Source organism: Mucor mucedo, assembly GCF_025094135.1.
Source record: "Mucor mucedo strain NRRL 3635 chromosome Unknown EV154scaffold_58, whole genome shotgun sequence".
NCBI lineage: Eukaryota > Fungi > Mucoromycota > Mucoromycetes > Mucorales > Mucoraceae > Mucor > Mucor mucedo.
This window is the reverse complement of record NW_026252342.1, coordinates 26843-39536: the sequence shown is the minus strand read 5'-3', so window position 1 is coordinate 39536 and position 12694 is coordinate 26843. Positions and strand designations below refer to the sequence as shown.

Genomic DNA, 12694 nt, shown 5'->3' with positions numbered 1-12694 from the left:
TGAGGCTAAATAAAATGCAATTTTTCTTTCTTTTTGCCGCACATATTTGCTATACCTTCTCTCTCTCTATTGCTTTTTAGGTTCGACACACTCTTCTTTATAAGCTAACCAAGAATAGATAAAATAACAGCATGATTGATCTTGGAAAGAAAAAGTTCCACACGCTAATTAAACCATGTGTATATTAAATGATTGACGTTTCTTACACAACAGCCCAAAAACCTTAAAATGAGTCTAGTCAAACATTAGCCGTGGCTACTCTTTTAAGGGGGTTCTTCTTTCCCCTTTGATAAGGTTTTTGCCCTTTGGATTGGATCATCCTGTACCACTCACATGTAAAAACGCCTCAAAAGAAAAAGGACACTTCTTCTTTACTTGATTACAAAGCGCTTAAATATTTTGATGTTTATTATAAAACAATATATATGGTATGTTTTCTTATTCCATATCATCCATGGAAAATTCGTCATGATAACGCCTAAATAAGAAGGAGTAAAAAGGGGGGTGTGTGGAAGGGGACACATGAAAAAAAGGGATCAATACGCTAAAATATTATAAGGACCGATGATTGCTTACCTTGCTCCCATCGTGTCATCATCTTCAATATCTTCAATATCATCTTCAGCCGTTGGAGCATTCATACTACAGAGTTGGCTATGTCAGAATACACACATATTTAAAAATATGAACCTTCTCCCACCCCGCACTTTACCTTTCACTCTTGATAGAAAAGAAAATCATTCGTTTTAATTTTCGATTAAAAAAGAAATAGTTCATGGACCACCTAATTAGGAAATAATGATGTCAGTTCCCAGGTATAAAATATGATTGGGTCCTTTTTTTTTTTGCAGTGCTTACAGGTAACCTTCTTCTTCGTTCATTGGATCGTCGTCCACATCAGGATTATAGGTATAAATATCACACTCGTTCAATTGAACAATCTCATCCATCACATCCCATAACCTATACATCATGTTAATTATATATACACACACACACCAATGATCTCTTTTTTTCCGCTGCTATGTCTTTTTTTTTTACCTGTATCGATTCACAATCACATCATTACCTAGATTGAATAAGGTCGTATTTACAGAATTCATCACCATCTCTATCGAGGGCAATTTCAAAAATTGGTCGGGTCGAACGTCTTCAAAGTCATGTTCAGGAAAGGCAGCGTTTAAGGTAGCAAGTAAATAAAAGAATGTTTTGCGAGGTGCAGCTTCCGTCAATCTACCAAATGGAGAAATAATCTGCAACTCATCTGGCGAGATGGACCCAGGTGCTAACAAGTCGGCATTGTATCTGTTCTCTAACGTCTTGTAAAGCTTTTTGTCTGTTCCTGCAGATTTACCTTTTTTTTTTATATAACGCAAACGTTAGCTTTTTATTCTTCCTTTCTTCTAAACAACAAAGAGGGGGGGCCTTACAAGAGTACGCTTCAACACGTCCTGTTAATATGCATTCAGATGTCTCCCATCTAAAGTCGGTGTTTATTAAATCTAAAGAGTCCACTTCCAGAAATTTCATTTGTGTATATTTTTTTTTTTGTGTATTGGTTTAGTAAGAAAAAAGAAAAGAAGAGAGAGAAATTTAGGGGGGTGGGTGGAATTTCTGCCTTGGTTTCAAGATGAAATATAGATGCTTTTTTTTTTTAGTGTGCATTACTTACTACAAATGATTGGTTCAAATTTCTGTGTCACTTTCTTATTTAAATCGCCGTTAAAGAACTGCAATTGCAGGATTTTTTTTTTTTTGATTTGACATCGCCCTTTTTTTTATTAGATGACCTTTTCTCTACCAAACGAAATCATACTACTCGTCTTGCTGCATTTAAACACAAGAGATCTTCTCTCATTTACAAGTACCTGCCATTCATTTCATGTTCTTACAGGAAATGATTTATTCTGGCGTGATCTCGTCCAAAGAAAATTTCATATTGGATATTGTTCTCCTCATCAATCTTGGTGGAACTTGTTGATCTCTGGTCATGCCGATCAAATGTGTCACCATATCAATTACCGTCATGTCGCTCATTTGCAATCAATCAGAGAAACGCTTATAGGAGGAATGGCAAATGCATTGGATGATACCACCTCACTTGACATTTGCATAGAACCTAATTGCCTCTCCTCCAACCATCTTTCTTCTTGTCATCAGCATTTGATTTTTGTGAGGTTATCCACTGTCCATTTTATTGAAGTCTATTGTCATGCTTGTCAAAGACAGCTAGATCAGTCTAAATCAGAAATCTACATCTCTAGAAGAATCATTCAATTCATGACTCAGTTACCATTCAATATCCAACATCGAAGATCCATTGAACAAGCCTTATTCACAAACGGACAAGAAAAATATGTGTATCTCATTGAAAAAAAATGGTTTACCACTTGGGTCCAATTCTTGATAGGTAATTTTTAATATATGCATTGAACATAGTTGACTTAAAAGAAGGGGGAAAAAAAAATTAACTTTAAAAAAATATCTTTAAATTATTAGGAACATCACCTATTTTACCCACAAGTTTAAACAATTCAAGCCTATTTTATCAATCCAGCCATCTTCGCACAGATCTCATTATTGGCGTGGATTATGAACTCGTAGGTCATTCCATTGCCTGTTACATTGAACGTATTTATGGTTTAGAACATGATTCACCTATTCAATCTGTTCAAGATTTTATCACTCAACCTATCTATCGCTCCCTATCACAATCACTCTTATTACGTAGAAATTTTACAATAAATTAATTTTTTTTTTTGTTTTCTCTCTTTTTTTTTTTATTCTGTATACGGTCTAATGGTGATATGACTCATCACCATCAAAACCGCTTCTGGCACGCGAATACCCAAGTATACCCCAAGTTCCTCGTCCATTTTTTTTTCAACAAGATATTGCTGGTACGCCTCCTTTAATAATTCATCGTCTGTCTCCAGATCGGGAATCTCACAACTGGTTCGAGTCACAAGGCCTTGAAAGAACTGATCCTCCTCATCCATATCCTCCTCTTCAATGTCATGATTATCATCATTATCACCAACCTCTTCGTCATGAACACCCTCTTCGTCATGAACACCCTCGTCGACATGAACACCCTCGTCGACATAGCCACCCTCGTCGACATGAACACCCTCGTCGACATAGCCACTCTCGTCGACATGAACACCCTCGTCGACATGAACACCCTCGTTGACATAACCAGTCTCTTCGACATAACCAGTCTTGTCGTCATAACCACCCTCGTCGTGATGGCCACCGTCGTTATAACCACCCTCGTTGTAATGAGAACCCTCGTCGTCATAACCACCCTCGTCGTGATGGCCACCGTCGTCATGACCCGTATCATCATCAATAGTACTTTTATTGCCATATTCATCACACTCGTCCACGAAACGAACGACTTTTCGTGGATGCTTTTTTTTTGTTTGTACCTCCTCTTCATCATCGCTCCAAACAAGCCGTAAATCCACCACCGGGTTATTGTAATCAATGATATCCTCCTCATCCAAGCGTAGATCCACAATGGGATTATGGGACTCGATAAGATCGTCTAGTTTCAAGTCGACCACGGGATTCCTGAGGTTGGGTTGCAGTCGTAAATCCACAATAGGATTTCTAATGTCTGTTTGCAGTTGTGAATCCACCATGGGATTTTTATTTTGGATGTGCAAGTCAATGACAGAATTCCTTGTTTCCATATCTTGTCGATCCATAGGCGATTCGTCCATTGGCTCTTCTTCCTGTGTTGGGTTAATCAACTCTTCCATCATCGGAATGAACTCCTCTTCTTCCTTCAGTGAGATGATCTCTTCTTCTTCCTCTAGTGGAATGATATCCTCTTCTTCTTCTTCTTCCTCCAGTGGGATGGCCTCTTCTGCTTCCACCAGTGTGATGGCATCCTCTAGCTTGACCCGGTCCACGGATTCCTCTTTCAAAATTGCAGGTTCAACCCAAATCTCTTCCATTCCGACAGACAACTCCTCACTATCCATATCCTCCGCCTGTAAATGATCATCCAATTCAAAACTTTCTGAATCCTCCATGTCACGAAACAAATCATCCTCATCAGCAAACACAGCTTCCAAATCAATCTCATGCATCATGGCACGAGGATCCTTTTCTCCATCACGCATGATCACTGATTCAGACGTATCACCATGATCCTTCTTCTGTGTCACATCCTCCTCCTTTTGAACTAAACTTGTTTCCATGGACTGTGAGTCTGACACGATCTGTGATTGATACAGGGTTTGTGATTGAGAGAGAGCTTCCTGTGTTTGAATATCGATTCCTGTATAATCTTCAAAATCATCATAGTCTTCAAAACTGCTATTATCATCATCATTCAAAAAGAAATTGGAGAGATGAGTGATCGCCTCATCCTTGGCGGTGGTGGTGGTGATGAGTGGGGGAAATTTCTGTGCTTCACTAGCATCATATTGATTCAGTGTCAATCCTTCTTCTTCCGAATCGTCTTGATCTGAGGCAGCTTCAATAACCACGGGTACACGTTTTTTAGGAGGAGGTGGTGGTGGTGAGGAGGGAACTTGTTGTTGATCAGGTACTGGATTTATTTCAACATCCATCGCGTGTCTGTCGTAATCTGGGATATTGAATGATGTATCGTCAGGGTCTATATCAGCAGTATCGGTACCTTCTTCTACATCGATATCCTCTTCCGTATAGACATCGTCTTCTGCATCGACACCCTCTTCCATATCGACACCCTCTTCCATATCGACATCCTCTTCCACATCGACATCCTCTTCCACATCGGTATCGTTGTTTTCCATTGCTGCAATGGGAACATCTAATAACACATTAATTTGTTTTTTGTACGGATCCCACGACTCAATCAAGACAATTGGCCATTCATCGATCGCACTTGCCCCCTTGACACGTTTTTCCTTGCCTTCTACCTTTTTTTCCTTTTCAGCTGATTTTCTCTTTGTGGAGGTAACAGGATGTGACTTTGACAGGTTTTCAGGTGGTACGGGATTTGTGCTAGGTTTCTCAATGGGCGGTTGCCTGGAATCGGTAGCGTTTATTGCCGTAGTGGGTGTTGGTGTCGTTATGATGGTAGGGATGGTCGTTTTGGTGGCAGGTTGGATCTGTGCTGATGATGATGGTGAAGGGCTTGTGGGCTGAACTTCCCTCTTTCTAGGATCCATAGGATCATCAGGTAGCACGATGGAACGTTGTTCAGGGTAGTTTAATTCCATATTTTCAGATTGTCTGACATTCGATGTACGATTCGGTAAGCTATTTTGACTTCGGGGGAGAGAAGCAACAGAGTACGAGCCTTTACCTGCAATACCCAAGTCATGTACCAATTGCACGGTTTCTGATGAGATACAGTAACCCCTCTTCTTTCCAGGTTCTCTAGGAGCGTTATCGCGACTAGCGAGAATTTCTGTGAGGGTGGGCTTGGGTGTAGGCTTGGGTTTGGGTGCAGGTTTGGGTCTTGGCTTGGGTGTGGGTTTGGATTTTGGCTTGGGTGTGGGTGTAGGTTTGGCTTTGGGTGTGGGTGTGGGTGTGGGTGTGGGTGTGGGTGTGGGTTTAGACACGGCGGGACGTGCAAGCTTCGTGTGTGGTTCAGTAGTGCTGTGAGGTAGACGTAGAGTGACAATGTGCCTGGCACCGATGAGGGGAGGATAAAGGGTTAGATCAATGCTCCATTTTTGTATATTTTTCTCCATTTCTGCCCTGACGTCGACATGGGTGTTCATTGCGTTAAGCCAGGAAGTACCGTGGTCAGGATGGTCGTGGAGATTAGACATGTAGTTACAAAATGTGCTGTTCCGTGCACGATATCGAATGTAGAAAAGTAACTCTGGCACCTCGATAGGGAAGGGTGCTTTGCGCCTACTTCTTAACGCATGGGCCTCATATTCGCAGCATTCTTTTGACATCGCCATAGTAATTTACAATTTACTTCGTCAAACCAAAAAAAAAAAAAAAAAAAAAAAAAAAAAAAAAGTTTATTAAAGAAAGGGCGTATCTTTTTCTCTGTCTCTCTCTTTGTCTTTAAGGCGGTGGCCAAATCATTTTACTAATAGCAGCGTATTCTTCTTCTTGAGCACTCAATTTGATCCTTCTTCTTTCTTCTTCCCTTTCAATATCAATGGTTGTCACCTCCGATGGGCAAGGATCGGCAGAGGACCTGGCTTCAAGCGTGTGAGGTTTATTTTCTATAGGGACATCAGCTCGATTGGGTTTATTCTCTATAGGGACATCAGGTGTATTGGGTTTATCCATTCCGGTATCAGGCGTGTTTGGTTTATAGCTGACACCGCCATTGGCTCCCTCAACACTGTCAGGCATATCCTCATCATACGCATGAGGCTTAAAAGGCCGGACAGGAGGATAGATATGATCTTCAATCTGGCTCTCCATCATTCTTACTTCTTCAATCGTCAAAGCACTCACTGTTATGAGAAGAAATTTTTTTTAAATATAAAATCTGATTTAATAACGGATAAAATCGAACAAACAACAAAAAAAGTTGAATTCTACCCATTGCCTTACTTTTTTTTTTTTTTCTGGATGGAGAGAGAACAAAGAAAAAAATATATATCAAGAAGGATGAAAATAAAGAATATCCCAAACGGATTGCGTCTTTATTATTGTGATTGTCGTACAATGACAGTGTTTGTATGTGGCTGCAGACGTATGACCCTCATGTTTCCATGAAGCTGCTAATTCGATTGCCGTGCCAACAAGGCATTTAAAACAACAACAAAACTACTTGGCAGTTTGACATTTAGCAAGCATCAAGATTCCTGCAATTTTTTTTATTTTTTTTTTGGATGTCTTGAAAGCTGCAATAACCATGGTTTCTGACGTACTATCAAATCTTGCATGCATGTTTTCATTGTAAATTTTTTACGCTTAATTTCGATACGCCGGATTCGGGATATATGCTGTGCCAAAATTCAGGCGATTGTCAAACACAAATTACGTGACACAATCAACCCTATGTATACCTCCAAATGTAATACCGATAAGGGGGGGGGGGGCGCTATAATATGAATTAAAACAAAGATGGTCACACATGTCCATTGGGTGGTTGAGGTTTTTTTCTTTTATTTTTACGATCTGCCTCTCCATTTTAAGGGCTAATAGATTAGTGGGTAGACAAATTCAACTCAATATGCATCTGAGATTAACGTACATCAACCCTCTAAACATGTTAAATCAAATTTCGTGGCTCTTCCCAAAAAAAAAAAAAAAAAAACTGCTGAAACCCAGCTGAAAAGGACAATCTGCCCCTCCCTATCCCGCGGGTTGATCAACAACTGCTTACAGGTAACTCGGTAAGAGCTGGACTTCATTGATCCCCGTCAGTGCTTTTTATAAAGGAGAACAGAATAGGTTATGTACAAGCCTTTTTTAGTAAAAAGAATGGTCTCGTTAATTGCTTGTAATTTGTTTTATATGTTGACATGCTGTTTTTAGAACAAATTATAGGTACAAAATGTCTGCAACAAAAGCTCGTCCTTGGCGTTTCAATATTTCATCACTCACTACATGTTGAACAACTCAAGTTGATCCGGGACTTGACCTTGCCTCAATAGCTATTGATTTATGAGAGCAAATGTAATCTTGGGCGGGCTTCCAATGGGTAATATTTGTAACATTGTGCTTTTTTATACTATAAGGATCCATTTGACTGATACAATGTCTGTTCCCATGTAAAAAAAAAAGAAAAAAAAAAAAGCGACAAAATCTCCATGAAACGAAAGGTGATCACAGGTTATTTACCCATATAATAAATGTATCGTTACTATTTTAGTGCAGACGTTTGGGGGGATTTCAATACCCGAGAATAGCACCCAAGACATTTTTAACGACAATCCCGCCAAGATTCTATAAATACTAAACTCAAATTGTCCTTCTCTTTCACTTTCTCGTTTTTTTTTTATATATATATATATTTTTTGAAAACCTTTTTTTATTATTATTATTTACGCACACTATGGAGACCGCAGACCCAGTAATGACTTTTTTTCACTACAGACCCAGCACATCTCTGGCTGTTATGTCTTTGATAAACTTTGACTTTATTGCAATCTACTTGGTCACTCGTATATACATGTCTAAAGGCCCCAATTTCCTGTATATGCTACCAGTCATAGCTTTTATAGAATCCAGTGGATTTGTTTATAGAGCAGCCTTTCTCAGCTCACCGTCATTCTCTAAATTTATCATCATGACAATATTCTTAATGATACCTTCTTCCGTTCTTACTTTGGTCAACTATATTACTCTAGGCAAAATCATCAAGCGGTCGAATGTTCAGTCAACGCAATTCTTTTTAAATCCTGCATTTGTTACCTGGTTCTTTTTTATAGTCGAGGTCCTTTTCTTCTGGGTGCAACGAGTGATTGATAAAGGCAACGCTCTTATTGTTGTCAATATTATCGGCCTTTCTGTGCATGCAATCCTATTTACATGCTTTGTGTTTATTGCGCTTTACATCCGTCAAAGTCCAGAATACGTAATTTCTGTGAAGAATCAACCTTACGCCAAAGAACGTGCGATTATGCTAATCATTGTCACATCCACGTTACTCTTCATCCGCTCGATATATACGGCCTGCTTGTACACAACTGGCTTGGAGGGTCCTATCGGCAGCACTGAATGGACATTCTACATATTTGATATCTCCATCGTCGGTTTATGTTTTGCACTTCATTGCATCTTTTTCATTGGCGATTATCTCCCAAAGAAACCAGCCTTTGGATCTCAATATATTCCTGTGTCTAGGTTCGATAATTTGGACGAAGACGATATGATTCCGGATCACAACAAACATATTGCCGTCTTTAATAATGTACAAAGTGTCAACTACAGTATCGGATCCGAGATTTGATCAATCTATATACCGTCCCTTCCACCCACCCACTGCCCCCCCCCCCTTTTTTTTTGGTTTTCTATTCAAATATATGTATGCGATTGTAAAAAAATAAAAAGATAAGAATTCATCGTCATAATAATATTCGAATTCGGGGTTCTAGTTCCTTTTTTTTTTTTCACAATGTCTACAATAAACCCGCGGCAAAATTACGTATAGCAATTGCTCGCCTGTGTGCGGTTAAAATTACCCCCTCCCAAACTCTAGGTCGCTCCTGATTATGTTAGATTTCATTATTTAGCAGACAAAAAGAAATCGTTCTTAAATTCAAAATAGTGATTCATGTTCATGAAAAGTATTAGTAGTAGAAGAAGCTTCTGTTGACCAATGATAATCATGTTCAAATAGGGTGGAAGTACTCAAGTTTTGCAACGAGTGCATTGGATCGAAAGTACTCTTATAATTCGTACTTGTTTTCTATAATGTTCACTAACAAGATTGCCTTGTCGATTTTTTTTTCATACACAGGAGGCCGTAAATCATGACCTGCCAGACACCGTAACAAACTCACAGCAACTTTTTAAAAATGTTAAACTCTCTTGCTGTTCAAGAGGTATTGATTCCTTTTTGTTTAGCTCTGATAACTGTTGACTTTGCTATGTTTAAATATGAGCTGCTGGATCCTCTTTATTAAACCTGGTGGTGCTCGTTTTACGTCTGCCTATTCTTGTTAAATTTTAGAGGATGCAAAGCTATAACAAAAAAAAAAAAAAAGGCATTCTATATTAAACAGCCAATGTTTCAATTTTGGAATGAAGAGCTTTATTCAATAAACACTCATTGAAATACTATAAATGCAGATATTATTAAACTTCCTATGTAAATAAAACGTAATATTTACAATAAAATATGTTTTTCATAATGCGTATGTATAGAAACCTTTGTTACTGGCAATTCTTTGCTCCCGACGAATTTATGAGCAATATCGAGTTTATAAATTGTTACAGATCGACGCAATTTTTCTTCAACCCATTTACTAATAGCTTTTTGGCAGCGTTAAAATTATTTGAGAGTTCCACGTGTTCTTATGATGGTGATGACACTTTTTGACTTCCTGTCAAAGTAATCGTTGATCATTGCCCATTAATTATCATTGATTAATCCACGTTGAGAGGAGATATCTTATTTCGTAAAACGTTCTTTTGCATTTAACACCGACGACAAAACTCTGTTTTTTTTTACCATAGCTGAGCTGTCATCAAAACTGTCATTTTACAGACGCTAATAGACTGATTTGGTGTCTCTGTTGATGACTCTGCAATGAAATTGTTTTGTCAGTTTTGGATAGTGATCACATTCTGACATAAACCATAATTATTTTTTAATCCATGCTATTGACATTCTAATTTTAGTGGGGTCATATTGTTTATCATCCGATCGAAACTCCAGAGAGCATATTCCGTTAACAGAAAAATAAATGTATCAGAGGCTAAGTTGAATCGTTGTTAAATATCGATCACCCAATAAAATCACACTCAATCATTGATACTAGATATGTAGAAGCATAACGGGCATATGGATCTATATTTATTTACTCAGTACAGCTCAGGTTACGCATCTCCAGCTCATGACAAATAACAAACAAGCTGTAAACTATATACTAGCTTTTTTTTTAAAAAAAAAAGCTTCATGTGCCGTGAATCGCATATGTTGGACAGTTTTTCAACAATAAGGTTTTGACCATTTGACTCCGGTTGCAGTTGCGGCGTGAAAAAGAGAGTAGCCGTAATTTGGAGATCTTTCCAAGCGGATGTTACTGACCATGATGGACAAACTTCTTTCAGATTTACCCGTTTCAAGATTAAAATCGGGCAATATTGTAAATAAATAATGTTTAGTAAATAAATGATACTGATGTAAATGAGATAGAAAATGAGGGGGGTGGGATCTTTGTCAGCAGTGATGATAAAGCAAAACAATTGTTTCTGAGAATTCGCTGCGCCATCCAAGTCGGGTGACGATGCGATCTTCCTTTGTCATAGCTTCTCTTTATGCAAACGTTTCTTGTGTAATTAGACTGGTAGTTGCATAAATCTCAAAAAGATTTTGTAAATATGCTTATGGATGGTCTATGCCTACCATTTATACCAATTACAATTTCTCGTCAAAAAAAAAAAAGGTGGGGAAATGACAATGATTTATTTCTATACACGGTCCATTGATCACTAAATTATAAAAATACAGATACACGCAATGATTGCACTAATATTACTCTCTCTCTTTTTTTTAGTTCTTCTTGGCAATTTGATCAGTGGTGAGATGGTTGTTCTTGACAAGATAATCCAAGATTTGTTGAACACCTTGTTCGACAGTGCCTTCGTGAGTCTTGATGTGGATTTCAGCATTCTCGGGAGCTTCATAAGGAGCAGAGATACCAGTGAATTCCTTGATCTCACCAGCCTTAGCCTTCTTGTAAAGACCCTTGGGATCACGTTCTTCGACAACAGAAAGAGGAGCATCAGCATACACTTCAATGAAGGGGATGTTGGCAGCTTGATGAAGAGCTCTGGCAGTATCACGATCAGCTCTATAAGGACTGATAAAAGCAGTGATAGCAATAACAGTAGCATCAGCAAACAACTTGGCAACCTAATTGATTGATTTAAATACATAATCCCTTTCTGCCATGCACACGTATCAAACTTACCTCTGAAATACGACGAATGTTCTCGGTACGATCATCAGGACCAAAACCCAAGTTCTTATTCAAACCGAAACGAATGTTGTCACCATCTAAACGATAAGCATTGACGCCAGCGTGAAGCAAAGTTTGTTCTAAAGCAGAAGCCAAAGTAGATTTACCAGAGGCAGAGAGACCAGTGAACCAAAGAGTGAAACCCTTTTTTTAAATTTTCTGCGCGTTAGCCTAACCATGTATGCACATCATATCTTGCATATCTTACCTTTTGGTTCAAAAGAGTCTGACGTTCAGCCAAGGAGACGCTACCTTCGTGCCATGTAATGTTAGTGGACATATTTAATATTTATAAAAAGCTTGTTATGAGGAAGAGGCAAAAAAAAAGAAAGATGATGGGGGATTTTTATTAAAATGCGGAGATGAAAAATAGTGTCTAACGGCATAGTTTTATTGGGCGGTTCCTGGGATTGCGCCATAAGGTAGTCCAATTCATACAAGATTGTTATTTGAAGATGATTTTGTGCGTAAACATGAAAGCCCATTAAATAAATCCCATAATGCGCTTATTCCAAAACTTAAAAACAGCATCATGCCAAAGCAAAGACCGGCATTATAAAAATTACACCTAGACATACTAAATTAAGAATAGATAAAAAGATAAGACGTATTTATCTTACCATCCATTGAACCCACCAGCCGGACAGGTGTAGGTTCCTATTTCTGTGCTGATTCCAATGCCTAATAAAGCAGCTAACAGCGTATCCACAGCAAAAACAATGGCCGGTTTGATATTTCCTGTAGCAGTTTTGTTCATCTTCATGGATAAACTGACATAAATACAAAAGGCACTCCATATAAACGATAACCATTCAATAGCATAAAAGAAATAAAATAATGACACGCTCTTAAAGGGTACATTTTTCCCAGACCACTACAATGTAAAATGTTACTCTAAAGAATCGTGTAATTTTTTTAACGTCTTATCTACAGTGCTTGCGCTTGCTTGGAACCCAAATGAACCAATGACGTTGAGCATTTGAAAGATGCGGAGAATAAATCTCCATTTATGAATGACATTTGCAGCATGGGTTTCCTTTGGTTTTTCAATCGAATCCAAGGTAACAGACGATGATAAATTA

General features: G+C 38.4%; 7 protein-coding genes across 7 annotated transcripts; 3 read left to right on the top strand and 4 right to left on the bottom strand.

The window, feature by feature from the left end:
- Positions 1-356: 356 nt before the first annotated feature.
- EV154DRAFT_254370 (Maf1 regulator-domain-containing protein) lies at positions 357-1673 on the bottom strand. Its single transcript, XM_051594623.1, has 6 exons — positions 1431-1673; positions 1042-1354; positions 859-963; positions 713-784; positions 577-642; positions 357-478 (listed from the first exon to the last, which is right to left on the bottom strand). Exons 1-6 carry the CDS (start codon positions 1528-1530, stop codon positions 439-441), a joined length of 696 nt encoding a protein of 231 aa, XP_051456630.1. The 5' UTR covers positions 1531-1673; the 3' UTR covers positions 357-438.
- On the top strand, positions 1672-2750 carry EV154DRAFT_590553 (uncharacterized protein; the record flags this gene model as incomplete). Its single annotated transcript, XM_051606878.1, has 2 exons — positions 1672-2410; positions 2500-2750. The coding sequence occupies exons 1-2, from the start codon at positions 1786-1788 to the stop codon at positions 2748-2750; spliced, it is 876 nt and encodes a 291-aa protein (XP_051456629.1). The 5' UTR covers positions 1672-1785.
- Positions 2751-2773: 23 nt separating this feature from the next.
- Positions 2774-6867, bottom strand: EV154DRAFT_552400 (uncharacterized protein; the record flags this gene model as incomplete). Its single annotated transcript, XM_051605051.1, has 3 exons — positions 2774-5902; positions 6054-6428; positions 6762-6867. 3 exons carry the CDS (start codon positions 6865-6867, stop codon positions 2781-2783), a joined length of 3603 nt encoding a protein of 1200 aa, XP_051456628.1. The 3' UTR covers positions 2774-2780.
- Positions 6868-6905: 38 nt separating this feature from the next.
- On the top strand, positions 6906-7715 carry EV154DRAFT_511885 (uncharacterized protein). Its single transcript, XM_051601862.1, has 2 exons — positions 6906-7206; positions 7260-7715. Exons 1-2 carry the CDS (start codon positions 7055-7057, stop codon positions 7318-7320), a joined length of 213 nt encoding a protein of 70 aa, XP_051456627.1. The 5' UTR covers positions 6906-7054; the 3' UTR covers positions 7321-7715.
- A 168-nt stretch (positions 7716-7883) lies between these two features.
- EV154DRAFT_511884 (uncharacterized protein) lies at positions 7884-9002 on the top strand. Its single transcript, XM_051601861.1, has one exon. It carries the CDS (start codon positions 7979-7981, stop codon positions 8873-8875), a length of 897 nt encoding a protein of 298 aa, XP_051456626.1. The 5' UTR covers positions 7884-7978; the 3' UTR covers positions 8876-9002.
- A 2033-nt stretch (positions 9003-11035) lies between these two features.
- EV154DRAFT_552398 (adenylylsulfate kinase) lies at positions 11036-11920 on the bottom strand. The gene is made up of 3 exons (XM_051605050.1): positions 11821-11920; positions 11565-11756; positions 11036-11506 (listed from the first exon to the last, which is right to left on the bottom strand). Exons 1-3 carry the CDS (start codon positions 11890-11892, stop codon positions 11144-11146), a joined length of 627 nt encoding a protein of 208 aa, XP_051456625.1. The 5' UTR covers positions 11893-11920; the 3' UTR covers positions 11036-11143.
- A 30-nt stretch (positions 11921-11950) lies between these two features.
- On the bottom strand, positions 11951-12661 carry EV154DRAFT_511881 (uncharacterized protein). The gene is made up of 3 exons (XM_051601860.1): positions 12544-12661; positions 12233-12486; positions 11951-12180 (listed from the first exon to the last, which is right to left on the bottom strand). The coding sequence occupies exons 1-3, from the start codon at positions 12589-12591 to the stop codon at positions 12045-12047; spliced, it is 438 nt and encodes a 145-aa protein (XP_051456624.1). The 5' UTR covers positions 12592-12661; the 3' UTR covers positions 11951-12044.
- Positions 12662-12694: the final 33 nt, after the last annotated feature.

Bases quoted from the DNA above. Each gene is read 5' to 3' on its own strand.
- EV154DRAFT_511885 (XM_051601862.1), top strand. From the start codon at position 7,055: ATGTCCATTGGGTGGTTGAGGTTTTTTTCTTTTATTTTTACGATCTGC. The intron at 7,207-7,259 runs GTGGCTCTTCCC...CCAGCTGAAAAG, and splicing joins AACATGTTAAATCAAATTTC to GACAATCTGCCCCTCCCTAT.
- EV154DRAFT_254370 (XM_051594623.1), bottom strand. From the start codon at position 1,530: ATGAAATTTCTGGAAGTGGACTCTTTAGATTTAATAAACACCGACTTT. The intron at 964-1,041 runs GTAAAAAAAAAA...CATGATGTATAG, and splicing joins GTGATTGTGAATCGATACAG to GTTATGGGATGTGATGGATG. The intron at 643-712 runs GTAAAGTGCGGG...CCAACTCTGTAG, and splicing joins TTTTCTATCAAGAGTGAAAG to TATGAATGCTCCAACGGCTG.
- EV154DRAFT_511884 (XM_051601861.1), top strand. From the start codon at position 7,979: ATGGAGACCGCAGACCCAGTAATGACTTTTTTTCACTACAGACCCAGC.
- EV154DRAFT_552398 (XM_051605050.1), bottom strand. From the start codon at position 11,892: ATGTCCACTAACATTACATGGCACGAAGGTAGCGTCTCCTTGGCTGAA. The intron at 11,757-11,820 runs GTAAGATATGCA...ATTTAAAAAAAG, and splicing joins AGACTCTTTTGAACCAAAAG to GGTTTCACTCTTTGGTTCAC. The intron at 11,507-11,564 runs GTAAGTTTGATA...TCAATCAATTAG, and splicing joins ACATTCGTCGTATTTCAGAG to GTTGCCAAGTTGTTTGCTGA.
- EV154DRAFT_511881 (XM_051601860.1), bottom strand. From the start codon at position 12,591: ATGCTCAACGTCATTGGTTCATTTGGGTTCCAAGCAAGCGCAAGCACT. The intron at 12,487-12,543 runs GTAGATAAGACG...TTTACATTGTAG, and splicing joins TCCAAGCAAGCGCAAGCACT to TGGTCTGGGAAAAATGTACC. The intron at 12,181-12,232 runs GTAAGATAAATA...TAGTATGTCTAG, and splicing joins GCTGGTGGGTTCAATGGATG to GTGTAATTTTTATAATGCCG.